We start from the raw sequence: 14,523 nt of genomic DNA on the forward strand, positions 1-14,523 counted from the left end.
CCCTCTTCCTGGTTTCTTAAGATTCACAATACAAGAGCAGCTTCCATTTTCATAATTTTTGGTGAACTTTTACGGATTTCCTTTTCTTGACTTTTAATTGTACATATGGACGATTCACTCATACCTAACTGTCGTGCTATCTTCGACGCATTTTATAGTTGTTCAAGCACATAATCTTTAGCTTTTCTTTAATTGACAGAAACTTTCTCTTTTCCTTTCGATCTTTTTCCTTTCGATCGAATCAAGATGAAACATCGCTCTTAGGTATCATTATATTTGAACAACTTTCACATTTAGAATAAAAACAAAAATGGAAAATGAAGAGTAGTTATTTCCATAAGCGATGTATCTGACTAGTACGGTGCGGGAACTTCTGCTCTCAGTGATGCTACAGGGATGAAAGTCCATTCACGAAAAAAAAAAATAGTAGTCATTAACAAAGCCGATACTTACAGACCGCAAATCCTTTCCGAAAATTTTCGGGTTGTGGACGAGAAATTCGCGTTATATCTAAAATTCTTTATTGGTGAAAAAATTCGCGTTATAGCCATTTCGCGTAAGTCGGATCGCGTTGTAGCGGGAGTCGACTGTACTACATGTTTGTCTTCTCCCTACTCATTGTTTTAGAATTGGTGTAACTTTTCATTGCGATAGTTTCAAACTTTTAGGGTTCTTAATGCTTCCTGTACTGGCGCAAAAAAATATTTTCTCCTTTTAAAAATTTTTTACTGAAATTCCAATTTTCGTAAGTTTTTTTTATTTATTTGAGATTCACTGATGTTCCTAAATGAATTTGAGTTTCTATTTTTCCACAACTTTTTTCCGAATCTTTGAAAAAATATTTTCGAAGTTTAAAATTTGTGTATTATTAAAAAGTTATATATTTTTTACTTTCTTGAGCCGACTCCCCCTCAGTGTTGTGCCCCCCCCCTGCATTGTGGGCATGTAGAGCCGGGTCTTATCAAAGTTATGAAAAGTTCATTTTTAAAAACTATTGCTCTTTATTTTAGAGTAATAGACAGGAGATGGGAAAAATACATTGAGACGGGCCCCCAAGCGTTTAAACATGCCACTGACGTCAGTAACACAGTTCTCAATTCAACAACCACTCATGCTTTCTTACGATCCTTCTTTTTGGAGGAGGGTGAGGTGAATCTACATGCATATACTAATACAAAATGTTGCATGCACGGAATGCTCAGTGTTTATTTCACAACGTAACTGTAGTCTCTGAATGGCACAATCAGGCTGTTGGTATATTGCGTGTATTCGTGAAGTTGTATTTAGCAAACTGCCATAAAATGAACAAGTATCTGGTGTATAAAATTTAAATAGAGAATAAAATTTTTTATTGTAACAGAAAACATTTTCGTGATTGAGGAAAACGCATATTTTACTTATTAATCAAGTTCATTATTATTTTCTGATTGCCGTTTCTTCTCTCTATCCACTCTCACTTTCTTTGACTTCCGCATGTTCCATCATTACGAAGTATAATTTTAAAATCACTTCGAAACATAAAGCTTCGCTCTCTGTGGGGGGAATGGAGTCTTCTGTTCCTTAGCGACCGTTGCTAAGCAACTCCTCCGCTCTGTGTCTTCCCCTGGTGTCTGAGGTAGGACTGTCTGAGCACGAATCAGACATTCGATTTCTATCGAATTCCGTAATCGAACGAATTCGGAAAGAAATCTGAATCTCGCTGTGCGCTGAAATGGACACAATATGCTTCGTTCTTTTGTAAGAAGAGCCCCGTTTCGTTCCACGGTCGCATTCGAAGGATGATTCCACGTTTGCTGAGATGTAAAATATGAAAACCGTCTGCATTGCAGGCGGTTTTCACCCCTTGTTCCCACCTGGACTCTACCAGCTGTGTGTCCACAGAAGCATATGGAGGAAGGTGACTCTTGTTGCTATGATGAGGCTTCTGGAACAAGATTTGTGGTAAGATTTTTTGACAATCGAAGACGAAATGATTTCTTTCAGTGAGAATAAAATTTTTTGATGGTATCAAAACAATTAGATATGCATCGGAAATGTATCTGCGAAATAATTTGAAAATGATTTTCAAAATTTCTTGATTCTGAAAACGTAGAGTTTGATGAGCAGTGCCTTTTTAAGTAGAGGATAAAAGAATCGTTTTGTGAAAATTCATCACAAGAAATCTTATCAGCCAGTTAAAAGACGTTATTTTTAATCTGTTCATATACTTCATGTTAAAAACAAAATAACGAACTCAATCTCTATAAAAATAACGTTGTGATTTTTTACTTGCATGACCATCGCAAAGAATACGAGTAAATAATTATTATAACAAAAATAATTATATCCGCTATATTCATATTTTGAGGACAATGACTATTTATAAATCAAGTTGTATGTGGAAAAAGGATGGGCAGTGAAATAAAAGGGTCAACATTCTATATTTTCATGTGGAAGTGTCTCATATAAAGTGCATCCGTTGTAACGCTCTGCTACATTTGTGAAGTTTCGCCTTTTGTGGAACGTCCGGTGCTGGCTGGACTCTGGAAAAACTGGAAACCATAACGTTCTGAGCTCGTCTGATAAATTCTAATTTGCCTCTCAGTGGTATAAAGTCTAGTTTGGGTAAGGCATGCTTAGTATAAATTCTTGAGCTCGCTTGCCATTTTTTGTAACAAGCAGCAATGATGAATTTATGTTATTTACCACTAAGTACGAAAGCTATCATCAGATTCATTAAAAAATTTCTTTTGTTTTGAAAACTGTATGCTGAGGTTTCCTGTGTTTTATTGTTGATTCAATAGCATTTTGAACTATAGGATAAATATTTAAATTATATGCTAAAGGAAAATGCTGTAGCAAAAGTTAGCATTTAAAAGCAGCATGAAAAAACTGGTAAAAATTAAAGGAAATGAAAAAAGTATGGATTGTGATTTAAATGTGACGCTTATGCAATGTTTTGTGATAGTAAAAATAAACACCAGAGCTATGGATTGCGATGTATCTCGTATATAGTGCGTACAACAATTCAATATAATTGAAGGTTAGATTTAGAGCACAAAGCGTTTAAGCGGAAGTACTTTCAAATATAGTTATATGAATATGTCCATCCAGCAATTTCATCTTGCTAGTTAAATGTATGTTTTTCTTCTTGTTGAACACGTGATAGTTTATTAATGGCATTGAAATTTATAAATATTGATCACTTGCCGAATTAATGAAGATAAACTTCACAATGCAAATCCTATAAAAGATTGTGTTGTAAATGAGGAATTTTCAGAGTTAGGAGGGGAATTTAACAGAGTTAACTTCGTAATTCTTCATTATTTTGACCTGTTTTCATCCCTCTGTCTCATCATACATTTGAACATTGGAAATATTTATTCTCTGTGATATGTATTGATATAGTGAACTGAATAAAAATCATAAGTATCTGCCTTAATCAAGATACATCTGTTATGAAGATTCTGAAATTCAACATTTAAAGAGAAGTTATTTTTAAATTTTATTGTGTGTTCTAAATATATTGTTGACAACACTGTCTTCTCTACTGTTTAGAAAATGATGAGAAGTAGCTCCAGTCTTTCGCAACATTTACACTCACAAATGCTACCCTGTGTATCTGAACCAAAAGTCTGTAGTTTGTTCGAAGCATGGCCTAACGTTCTAGAGATCCAAAACTTTTAAGGCAACTTTACCCGCATATCGAGCTTGCTCCAGAATGGGATCCACAGTTGGTAAAGGTGCTTCTCTCCTGGAAAGTTTGCCTCCTAATCATACGTTACATGTCGTAATGCTGGGCCTGGACTCGGCCGGTAAGACCACAGCGTTGTACAGATTGAAATTCGACCAGTTTCTCAACACAGTACCCACAATCGGCTTCAACTGCGAAAAGATTCGGGGTACCACAGGCAAAGCCAAGGGCACGAGCTTCCTCATTTGGGACGTTGGAGGTCAAGATAAACTGCGACCTCTCTGGAGGTCATACACGAGGTGCACGGATGGCATCGTTTTTGTCTTGGACAGCGTGGATGATGAGAGGCTTGAAGAAGCCCGCATGGAACTTATCCGGGTTGCCAGGGCTCCCGAAAACCTAGGAGTGCCAATCCTGGTCTTGGCCAACAAACAAGATCTTCCAGGTGCCAAAGACCCTCACGAGATCGAGAGGATACTTGGGCTTGGCTCGGCCCACTTGTGGCACGTGCAACCTGCCTGTGCCATCGTTGGAGATGGCCTGGAAGAAGGACTTGAAATTTTATACGAGATGATTCTGAAGAGACGACGTCAGCTGAAGCAGGCGAAGAAGAAATTTACTTGAGTGTGATCTTTGTCTACTCTAGCCCCTCGTGATTCTTGCAGCCTAATTCCCCGTGAGAATTGTTGACACCCTAGATAACCAAGTGCACCTATAATAATGCAGTTTTGCATTCCCGAAAGGTATGTTGTAAAGCTGATATAGTTAAATGCAACAAAATCATATACTTTTTCTTTTTGAATCCATTACTTAAATTATCCACTAGTAAAAGCAGTTCAATCACATGAAGTTTCAAAATGTATGTATATATTTTATATTAACTGATTACAAGTCTGATTTGGAACGGTTATAGTTAGGACTAAGGGATCGAAACAAAATATTTTTCACCGATTAATTCGTCTGATGTCCTAGCAACTGCCCTTAAAGAAATTTATGCAATACGAGCCAAAACATATATTCGGTGATTATTGTAAGCAATGCGCAATCATGTGACGTATAGTCACACTCGGAAATCACCTTATGCTTTAAATTTTATTTACTTTTCTTTCTTCTTCTTCTTCCAATAGTTGTTTCTTCAATATTTAAAACAAAATTATACTGCTTTCACGTATCATTAGGTTTTCTTTTTTTTCATAAAATTTTTATTTTTGTGTTCATTTTGCTGGATTGTGATTCACTTTTGCTCTATTGCGTTGCATTCAGTAGCGTAGCCAAAAGAGAAGTTTTAAGAGTTTTCTGAAATGTTGTACCGCATCTTTCCACGAAACATACCCTATCAATATCTTTCTTTTCTTCTGTCAGAAGTTAGATCATAGGCCTGTTGATAGTATCTAAAACTGAAAGCATTTATACATTTGCTGTTCACTTGAGTGCAAAATGAAGCTTTAGTATAAGCTTTTACGCCCATTTTATATGTTTCTTTGGACTCGTTGCTATAGTATGCTTTAAATTTTACTTAAAATTAAACCATTTGCTCATATGTTAATTCGTTCTAATAGTAGTAAAACATTTTTTAAACTAAAGATAGAAGCGGTGATTTTCTCACACCTGACCTCCAATTATTTATTTACAATTCAAAACATAGGTGTTTTCGAAATGGTTTGTGGATGCTGAAATATTTATGAAATTTAAAAATTCATTAGAACTTAAGTAATTTTTAATTTCACCGATGCAGCAATTACAAAATAATAAATAAATAAATAAGTGAATAATATAAAACCCCCCACTGATGCAATTTTTGGTTGCGCTTCTGAATGCAAATAAATTTCTCGTAACCACCTAAAATTTAGCAGCACTACACATTAAGGTTCAAAAGTTAATTATTTCACTGTCCTTTTCGAAATGAAATATTCCGCCCTCAATATTTAATATTCATTCGCAAATGAATTTTCTATTTTGCCTAAATTATATTTTATTACAACTCCAAAAAATATATAAATATGTAAAAATATATGGATAAAAGATAGGGAATATATTTAAAAATTCAGAAATATAAGAGTTATTGTATATGTATAATTTCAAGTATATCGATCGTAAACGATCAATAGTGAGATCCTGTTGACTATTTTATGCAATGATCGTTTTGTTGAAACAGCGAACTAGTACTAGTTTCAAAAACTAAAAATTATGTGAAAGAATTGAAAAGGAAAATTGTCACGTGTCTTCCTGATCAAAAGGAAACTGATTTTTCATCATGTAATGTGACGTTTACTGTAAGTGTTTATTTTATTATCAGTGACCGCCTCTTAGCAAATTCATTTATTAATTGAAACAAAATTAGAGTTTTCGTCATCAAAAATTCTAAGGTCAAATAAATGAACCTTCGTTGCTGTAGAACATGGAACTATGACTTTAAATCACGAAATACACCGCCAGCTCAATCATTCAAGCCGAAGACTGCAGTTTCGTGCTTATTAGCACTCGTCAGCCCGGCATAGGACTGACTAAGTGACTGAACTGGAGATGGAAAACCTCTTAAGGAAGCCAGGAGTGCCAAACAAACTTGTAGCTAATATAAAATTAGAACTGGCCAGCCGAGTGACCGAAGCAATGGTTCGGTTCAACTCGAAAATTGAAGCCAAGGCTTCCTTAAGAGGTTTTCCATCTCCAGCTCAGTCACTTCCTATGCCGGGCTGACGAGTGCTAATAAGCACGAAACTGCAGTCCTCGGCTGGAATGACTGAGCTGGCGGTGTATTTCATGTATTTCTGCCATAGCCCTGGAGGGCGGTAACTTACTGAATATGGTTTTGATTACAATTATGAAGAATCTATGGCAAGCGTGTTATAAGCACGCCCTCTTAATACTAAATGCCTATCGCATTCGCCTGCAAAAGTATAATTCTGTTAACGCCCGCGCTGCTTTCCGGTACAGAGGGCAACGCTACCTGGCGGCATTCCAACAAAAGACGTTACTATGGCGATCGATCCAAAAAATTCAAATCAAGTTGTTAATTGGTTAATTTCAAAATTCAAATTTAGAAATTAACCAATTGTGTTCTTTTCTATTAATTTGTAATACCTTCAATAGGTGGCAGTTGCCTCTGTACCAAAATTGACCTATCCTGTTCCCTCGATTTGGTTTCACTTTTTCTCTCTGTTAAAAGGTAGAAAGCGACAAGCATTTAGTATTAAGGGGTCGTTGGTTATAAGTGATCCAAATCCGGCGGCGTATGTAAAGGTAAGATTTGGGGCTACCCCACTAAACTCATCCCCCCTCCCTCTGATAAGCCCTAATCGCCGCCATTGACTGGCTCTATAACATTTCTTATTAATGGAATCTGCTTTTTTCTGTCAGCAGAAACTTGAAGGTGTCCTTCACTATGTGCAACAAACTGGCATTTCTACCAAAAGTAATCTCAAAAATACGCTCAGTTTACTTCATCTATTTCGTAAAAGAGCAGTTACCAATAAGTGGTTCACAAACAAAATAAAGAGGTGTTGAGAGATTAACACTGGAAGATTTTCCTAAGTGGCGGTTGCTGTTTTTAGTGGAGATTGTCAACACTTGAAATAGTTTTATTTAGGAATGAAAATTTCATCTCATTATTATTTTTGAGAAAGATTGGAATTTCTCTAGCTCTTCGGGGAAAGGTGGATCTCGATGTCCTATTTTTTTACTTATTCTGTTTCATCTAATTTTTGGCAATGAATTGAATACAGCGGAAATTAACAACATCCTGAACAGTGCAAATAATATAACTAAAATCTAAGTTACGATTTCGAAAAACTTCCTCGTTTGCTAACTTTTTCTTTTCCTTTTTATGTTTGAAAATTTTGGCTTAGCTGAATAAAGCTACATTAATTTAATGCCGTGGAAAGTTACGTCTGTAATACATGTAACGCTATATCGACTAAAGCCCTGGTTTCCTAGAAGCGAATCGCCGATCTTCGACGTCGCTCCTCGCCGTGAGGCTGAAATCAAAGTCAAGTGGATTCCGGTGTGGCCATTCACGACATCGATTTAGCTCGGGCGCGCATGCGCAGAAGAATCATGTTTTCGCCTCGGCGAGGAGCGACGCCGACGATCGGAGTGTTCGCTCCCAGGAAACCAAGGCTTAAGGTACTTCCACACGTACGAGCAAATTTCGTTGTACGACTACACCACCACTTATTGTTGCAAAGGGCGGCTATATTCAAAGAATTGTTATTTAGTTTTCCGGCTGATAGCACCTCTAGCAGTGATAGTTTGAACTATTTGAACGCATTGCATTTTTCTAAATTTATTGGTTTTCTAATGAAAATACTGCAAATGGCACGACGCATTTTTGTCTCAAACTTTGTTGGTCTTATTCACGTTCAAGATAGGTCACTCATTTTTTTCCCACACTGTAAATTATCGCTTTTCAAATTGCTTTAAGAAGTTCACTTCTAAATTTTTTCTGTCCTTTCTTTTCTTTTGTTTTTACGTTGCTTTTTCCTCCTACCTTTATCTGAGCTGTAATTTGTTACTAAATTAAAGCAGCTTTTTTCAACTAAGCCAAAAATAGTGTAAAAGGAATATAGAGGGAAAATCCGGAACGTATTGAAAATAATAGCACTGCGGAATATTTTAAACGCGCCTTAATAATATGTATAGTGTTTTCCAAGTGTACACAATGTTCGTTTTGAACTATGTAAAAGGAAACAAGAACAATAATAGGAATCCCTCGTATATCTGTTAAAGTTTCTCCAGGATATTGAATTTTGCCTCATTTGAAGATCCACTATCCCCATGTGTATCAAATGGAATCATTGCCGAATTAATTACTTGATAGCTCTGCGTCAGTTTTCAATACCAATACTGTTACTATAGAATTCCACATAAATTGAATAAGTAGGCATCTATTGAATTTCTTTCTAAAGAATAGCCATAGCACCAGACCATTCTCCATAGAAAATAGAACGGAAAATCTTTACAAAAATGCCAAACCGTTCCCTATATAGCGTATAAATAAATACCGTGTTATACAGATTCCTTATAGATACATATTTTGCAGAGGTAGCAAATAAATTGTCTCTACATATCATGGACTGCCATCTTTAATCAAGTCCTATTCCTTGATTTTAAATACAGTGAAGCACCGTTTATACGTTTCTCTTTTATACGTTTGTATCAATTATACGTTTTTAAAATTGGTCCCTGCAGTCTAATACACATTAACCTATACCTATTATACGTGTTTTCATTTGTACGCTTTTTTAGTACAGTCCCTTCAGAAACGTATAAACGGTGCTTCACTGTACTAGGAAGCGAAAGAAACATCCCTCATAGACCATATAAATTAATACTCTATAACTGGCACACTCCATAACCGCCTTGGACCAGCGTTGGGATTTGAAAGGAAGTTTCTTGATATTGAAGAAGCAGACAGTAAACTTACGTCATAGCCTTCAATAGATAATCTACCCCAATATTTTCTATAAAATTCTAGACATTCTTCATAGATTCTATGGATGTTATAATTAGAACTCAACGGACTCAATAGACTTAATGTACCAGAGACACTCTCTCGTTCAACAAGATTTTTTTTCCATAGACTCTATAAATAACTCAACAGCAGAACACATATTTACAATAGGACACTCACCATATGTCTATGCATTCATATCATATCATAGAATTCACATCCAATTTCACGAACTATCTCGTTATACTTCACCGATACGAGTGTTACCTAAATGTTCCATCGTTTTATACATCCATAGACACTCTATAAACTGCAATGCTTTCTTCATAGACTTAGTGAACAAACCTCACTTTCAGTGCCGGCTCGTGGGAGGGGCCAGAGGGGCCCCGTCACTTTTTTCAGACAGTTATTTATAACTTTTTATTTATTCCCCCACCCCCCTTTTTTTGTGCGTACGTGCTTTAAACTAAAAAAAATGGATTGTACCGTATTTTCCTTTGTATAATCTGCGGATTATCTTCTTAAAACTATTTTTTTTTTAAATCTCCTTTATTTTTCAAGAACCAGGGGGGGGGGGGGTGCGGGAGCAACCATGATCTGGCCCCCTCACTTTTTTCAAGGCACGAGCCGCCAATAGGTTATTTTCATATACTCTATGGATAGTTTATTCAAGTAATAAAGCCAATATAAAAATATCAATGCCTACATACTCTGGTAGACTACGGTATTTCTCAAAATAATACTCCCAAAGGAGTTTGATTGTTAATTCGGCAATGATTGCAATGCATTTTTCAGCCAGAAATATACAACTGCTTATTTTTTTCGTGATTGTTGAAACCAGTGGTTCCAAGTAGTAATCCAGGAACGACTAGAGTAAACAAAAATTTCTCCTGACCAGATTTTTTTTTTTTTTTAAGCGGGCAAAATGTGTAAGCAAATTTTATTTTTCCCATTTCAAGTAGAATGGGGTCGTTTCCAAAATTTTAAAAGCATTTTTTCTGAAAGAGCATGCTTAAAAACATAGGATCTGACCATTTTTTAAATAATTTGTTTAAGGTTAATATTTTTAAAAAATTACTTAAATCGGTGCGCTTTCATTGTTTACACTTCTGTCGTGTGACATCACAAATGATGAAATACCATTCAATGTTGCCATTCACAGAACAAAATATTTAATTCGCATCTTTACTCACGTGTATTGGCAACGATATGGTTGATAGCAAGCGTAGAGCGCAATTTTTATTCGCTGCTTGATTATCATAACGTGGAAACGTAGTAGAAAGATGCGCCAAAGAGCATCATTTGTGACGTCATAAAGACCACGCCTTGTTTGAAAAATCGGACATTTAAAAAAATTAATTTAAAAAAAACTGTTGGGATAATGAAAGTATTTTCTGGGTTCATGTAATTTTTTTTTGCTCATTCGATCCATTTTAATGACTAAAAGTAGTAATTTTGACTGAAGAAAACCACCCTATTCTTGAATTTCCGCTGCAGTTACTCCAATTACATAAAATATTTTGCAACAGATTAAAAATTTTGAACGTAGATTCTACACTATTACAACAATTTATGCTTTGGGAGGCAGTTTTCTAAATATTGCTAATGAAAAAAATTCACTCTCTCCATCTATATTTTTTAAAAGTGTTATATAACCAAATGGGAGCATCGGGATTCGTGAAAGGCTGGTTCTATGAGTTAAAATACGTCATTATAATGGCTAAACAAAACCTATTTTTGGGATGTGAAAAATATATAAGTATCATATGAAAAAGTAAACTAAACTCACCAACACTTTTTTAAATTATATTGCATTTAAAGTGCTGAAGTCCGAAAGAAAAACATTCTTGGGCCGTATCTTTTAGATAGCTGACGAATCTTGTTGGGTTCAAAATGCCTAGTTAACATTACTTGTGCCACCATGAAATAAAAAAGTTTTTTGATTTCATTCTTTTATTTATTTAATTTTTTATTTAAAGTGGTTTTAAACTGATGTACATTAAATTCGTGCTATTTTTACAACAATGAACCAAGTATTTTGGGGGACGTTCCCCCACCCCCTCAGCACTGGCGATAATTGAAAAATAAAAATATGTATGCAATGACTCATGAGAGTCGAAAATATATTTGCACTTCTCCTTATTCTAGTTAAAAATTTAGAAGGAAAGTTTCCTGGTGAAAAAAATTGATTTCGATTGGGAATTCTGGTTTTAAAGTGCAGAAAAAAAGAAGAGCTTGAGAACTGCTGGTTACAAACAATCACGATTAAAGCATATATATACACATAATGTCCAAAGTTTTTAAAGTGAAAAGCTAAAATGAAAACCAGATAGCATCATATTCCAGTGACTTTTACTTTAATTCAGTGACAATAATCACTTTTGTTATAGTTTCATTGAAGGGCTTATCCAGCTCAAAATGGACGGGGGGGGGGGACAGGTTTATCATTTAGGCGGTCAGGGTGGTCAATCACTCGATCCCTCCCCTCCTAATTCCTCCCAGTTGAAAAATTCTGAAATGACAGGCCTGGGAAAGGCATTTTTCTAAATTTTAACTTTCTCATGATGTATGATGAGGGGGGTGTTGTGTAATGACACAGGTTTCGCAAAACAAAGAACACTTTTTTGTGGAAAGTTTAAAAGAAGGAATTGTTTTTGGTGATGTATTACCTAGCGTTACCTTCATGGCGTCATTGTGATGGTAACTCAACTAAACACCAGTTTACTTTCCCTTTTCAATACACTCCCACAGAAGAAATATACACTTTCCAAAACAGGCGCAAACGGACTGGAGCTTAAGTTTAGAATTTGAAGCGACTGTCAAAAAAAAAACATTTTTGAAAGCTCTAAGGTTTTTTTTAAAAATTATTTCAAACATTTTTGATTTTGAAAAGGGGAGAGACAGATGCTCCCCCTGCCCCCCCCCCTCTGGATACGCCCATGGTTTCATTGAATACTTCTGCTCTTAAACAAAGGTCTCAAAACCTGCCAACGAAAGCATTTTGCACATTTTTCAAAGATAAATATTTATGATTTTAAAAAGTCATTCCTCGTCATTTGCATGAGAAGAAAGACTTTCCACAACTGTCACAATTTTTATACTACGTTATTTACATTACATTCTGCAAAAAATGTAGTGTAATAATTATTTCCTATTTTATTTTTAAACATTTTGTATTTTATTCACTGTGAATGTTTGTTAATTGTAATGTTCAATATTTTAAGTGTATTAAAGATGAAACAAACGTTTTGATTGTACGACTCATCATTATTCGAAAAAGCCGAATGCAATAACAGCTGAACGTACAACTAATTTTACTATGACATAAAAAAATGGTTTTTTCATTCTCACTTAAAACCACATAAGAAATATAGTAAAATCCCGTTGCAACAAACTTCATGGAGACGGAATGTTTTGTTCATTACAACAGGAATTTCGTTGTACTGGAGTTCAAGCAATGAAATGGCAATTAAAACAGTTAAACATTTATTTTGTTAAAACAAATACAGTCAATTCGCGATAACTCGAAGTCCAATAACTCGAATGTTACTATAACTCAAAGTTTATATCAAGTCCCTACCCCTTTGTCCATGCTAATTATTCACAATATCTCGAAGTTAACTTCCTTTAACTCGAAGTTTTTTCGAAGATGGCTTGAAATTTATTTCGAAAGAACGATAAATAAATACAAATAAAGAAACAAGTGACTATATTAGAGAAAAATAATTCATCTTCAGTTGCAATTCCTGCACAATAGACCTCTAAAGCAAGAAGAGTTGAGCCAATGTGTGATGAAGGAGTTACACGTTCGGAAATGAGTTAAGCTTGTTTTCTTTTGTTGTACTGTACTGTTTTAAGCTGTCAAGTCAACTGATTGTACCTTTAGTCAAAGGCTGACCTAAGTTAAGATGCGTTCCCCTTTATTCTTTAGTTCGGTCATTTGCTGATAAGTTCCTGAGAGACAGAGTAATTTTCTTTACCATTAAAGAGGTCTAAGCAAGTACTCTGTCAATGACAATAAAAGAGAAACTTCTAAAGCGGTAGAATCCATGAATCCGAATTTGAAACGAATGAAGATGTGCAACTTTCCTGAAGTAGAATCAGTTCTATTCAAGGAGTTCCAGCAGTATCGAAATCAAAACCATGCTTTTGACTTTTTTTCCCTCAATCTTTTTGATTACACTGTGAATATTGTGCTTAAAAACTTTTAAGTTTTGTAATTTTGTCTGTTATTTGTACATTACAAAATATTCGACGTTTTTTTATATTAAAATGTGGAAAATCGAAACTAGCGTGAAGTCGAACTTCCGATAGGTCGAAGTTTTTCGTCGGTCCTTTTACGTTCGAGTTATCCCGAATTGACTGTATTTCGTAGTACTCACTGTAGTGAGATTTTACTGTATATCATATACAGTTTACATACAGTTACATCAAGAATGTACATATAATATGTACATTCAGTATGTACATTCTTGATGATTTTTTTTCCTTTCAAAGTATAAAAGTAGCAATCATATTTAAAGCATTTCTTAGACTATGGATTTTTTCCTCCTGCTTTATTTGATTTTTTTTTCTTCTTCCAAATCAGGGTTCGCCGATATATATCACGATATATATCTGACATTTAATTTGAAAATATCATGATATTTTGATATTTATTTTTTCAACTATTGTATTTTCAATATAAAAAGTATGTTAATCGCAGTAAATTTGTTTATTCATTATTAAAAATAACCAAAAAGTAATTCACTATATGATGCATAATACATCATTAATATAACAAAGTAATATAATATTCCTTTTTTACTTGTGTTTTATATTCATAAAACTATTAGTAATATAGCAATTTTTATTCGTATTAAAAGTGCCTAATTAAATTTTAAACATTGCTCAGAAAAAAAGAAAATGTCTTATGACTGTGCACCGACGAATGCATATTACTTATTTTTGAATCATATAACTCTAAAAGCAACAAACAGAAGAAAAACGATTCAAACAGCTAATGCGAAGTTAACTCCATTAAAATTGATAGAAATGTAAACTGAAATATTAATATAGATAATGAAAGAAATATTAATTTTAAGTCTACATATTTTAATAATAATATAAGAAAACAAAGAGTGATTTGAGGATGCATTTAATATTTTGAAGACTTTAGTTTGTGCTAATTGAAAATATCGGATATATATCAACAGTGGTGAATCCAGGATTTTGTTCTGGGGGCGGCTGATATCATTAAAAATTTATGTCTCTTTGACATCACCAAAGTTCATTGATGTAAACGAAGGCATTTCTTTACTTTTTGTTGTAATTTTTGTTTATCAATAGGTGTTAATGAGTGAGGTGTTATGAGTCACACTTGTAAGTTTCAAAAATTTAGTATTCATTGGTTTAAACAATT

The 14,523-nt window shown here is 34.5% G+C and overlaps 1 protein-coding gene across 1 annotated transcript; it reads left to right on the top strand.

Annotated features, from left to right (window-relative positions):
- Positions 1-3,700: 3,700 nt before the first annotated feature.
- Positions 3,701-4,297, top strand: LOC129220213 (ADP-ribosylation factor-like protein 4A). Its single transcript, XM_054854582.1, has one exon. It carries the CDS (start codon positions 3,701-3,703, stop codon positions 4,295-4,297), a length of 597 nt encoding a protein of 198 aa, XP_054710557.1.
- The last annotated feature ends 10,226 nt before the right edge of the window (positions 4,298-14,523 follow it).

This window comes from Uloborus diversus, chromosome 1 (assembly GCF_026930045.1).
Source record: "Uloborus diversus isolate 005 chromosome 1, Udiv.v.3.1, whole genome shotgun sequence".
Lineage (NCBI taxonomy): Eukaryota > Metazoa > Arthropoda > Arachnida > Araneae > Uloboridae > Uloborus > Uloborus diversus.

Bases quoted from the DNA above. Each gene is read 5' to 3' on its own strand.
- LOC129220213 (XM_054854582.1), top strand. From the start codon at position 3,701: ATGGGATCCACAGTTGGTAAAGGTGCTTCTCTCCTGGAAAGTTTGCCT.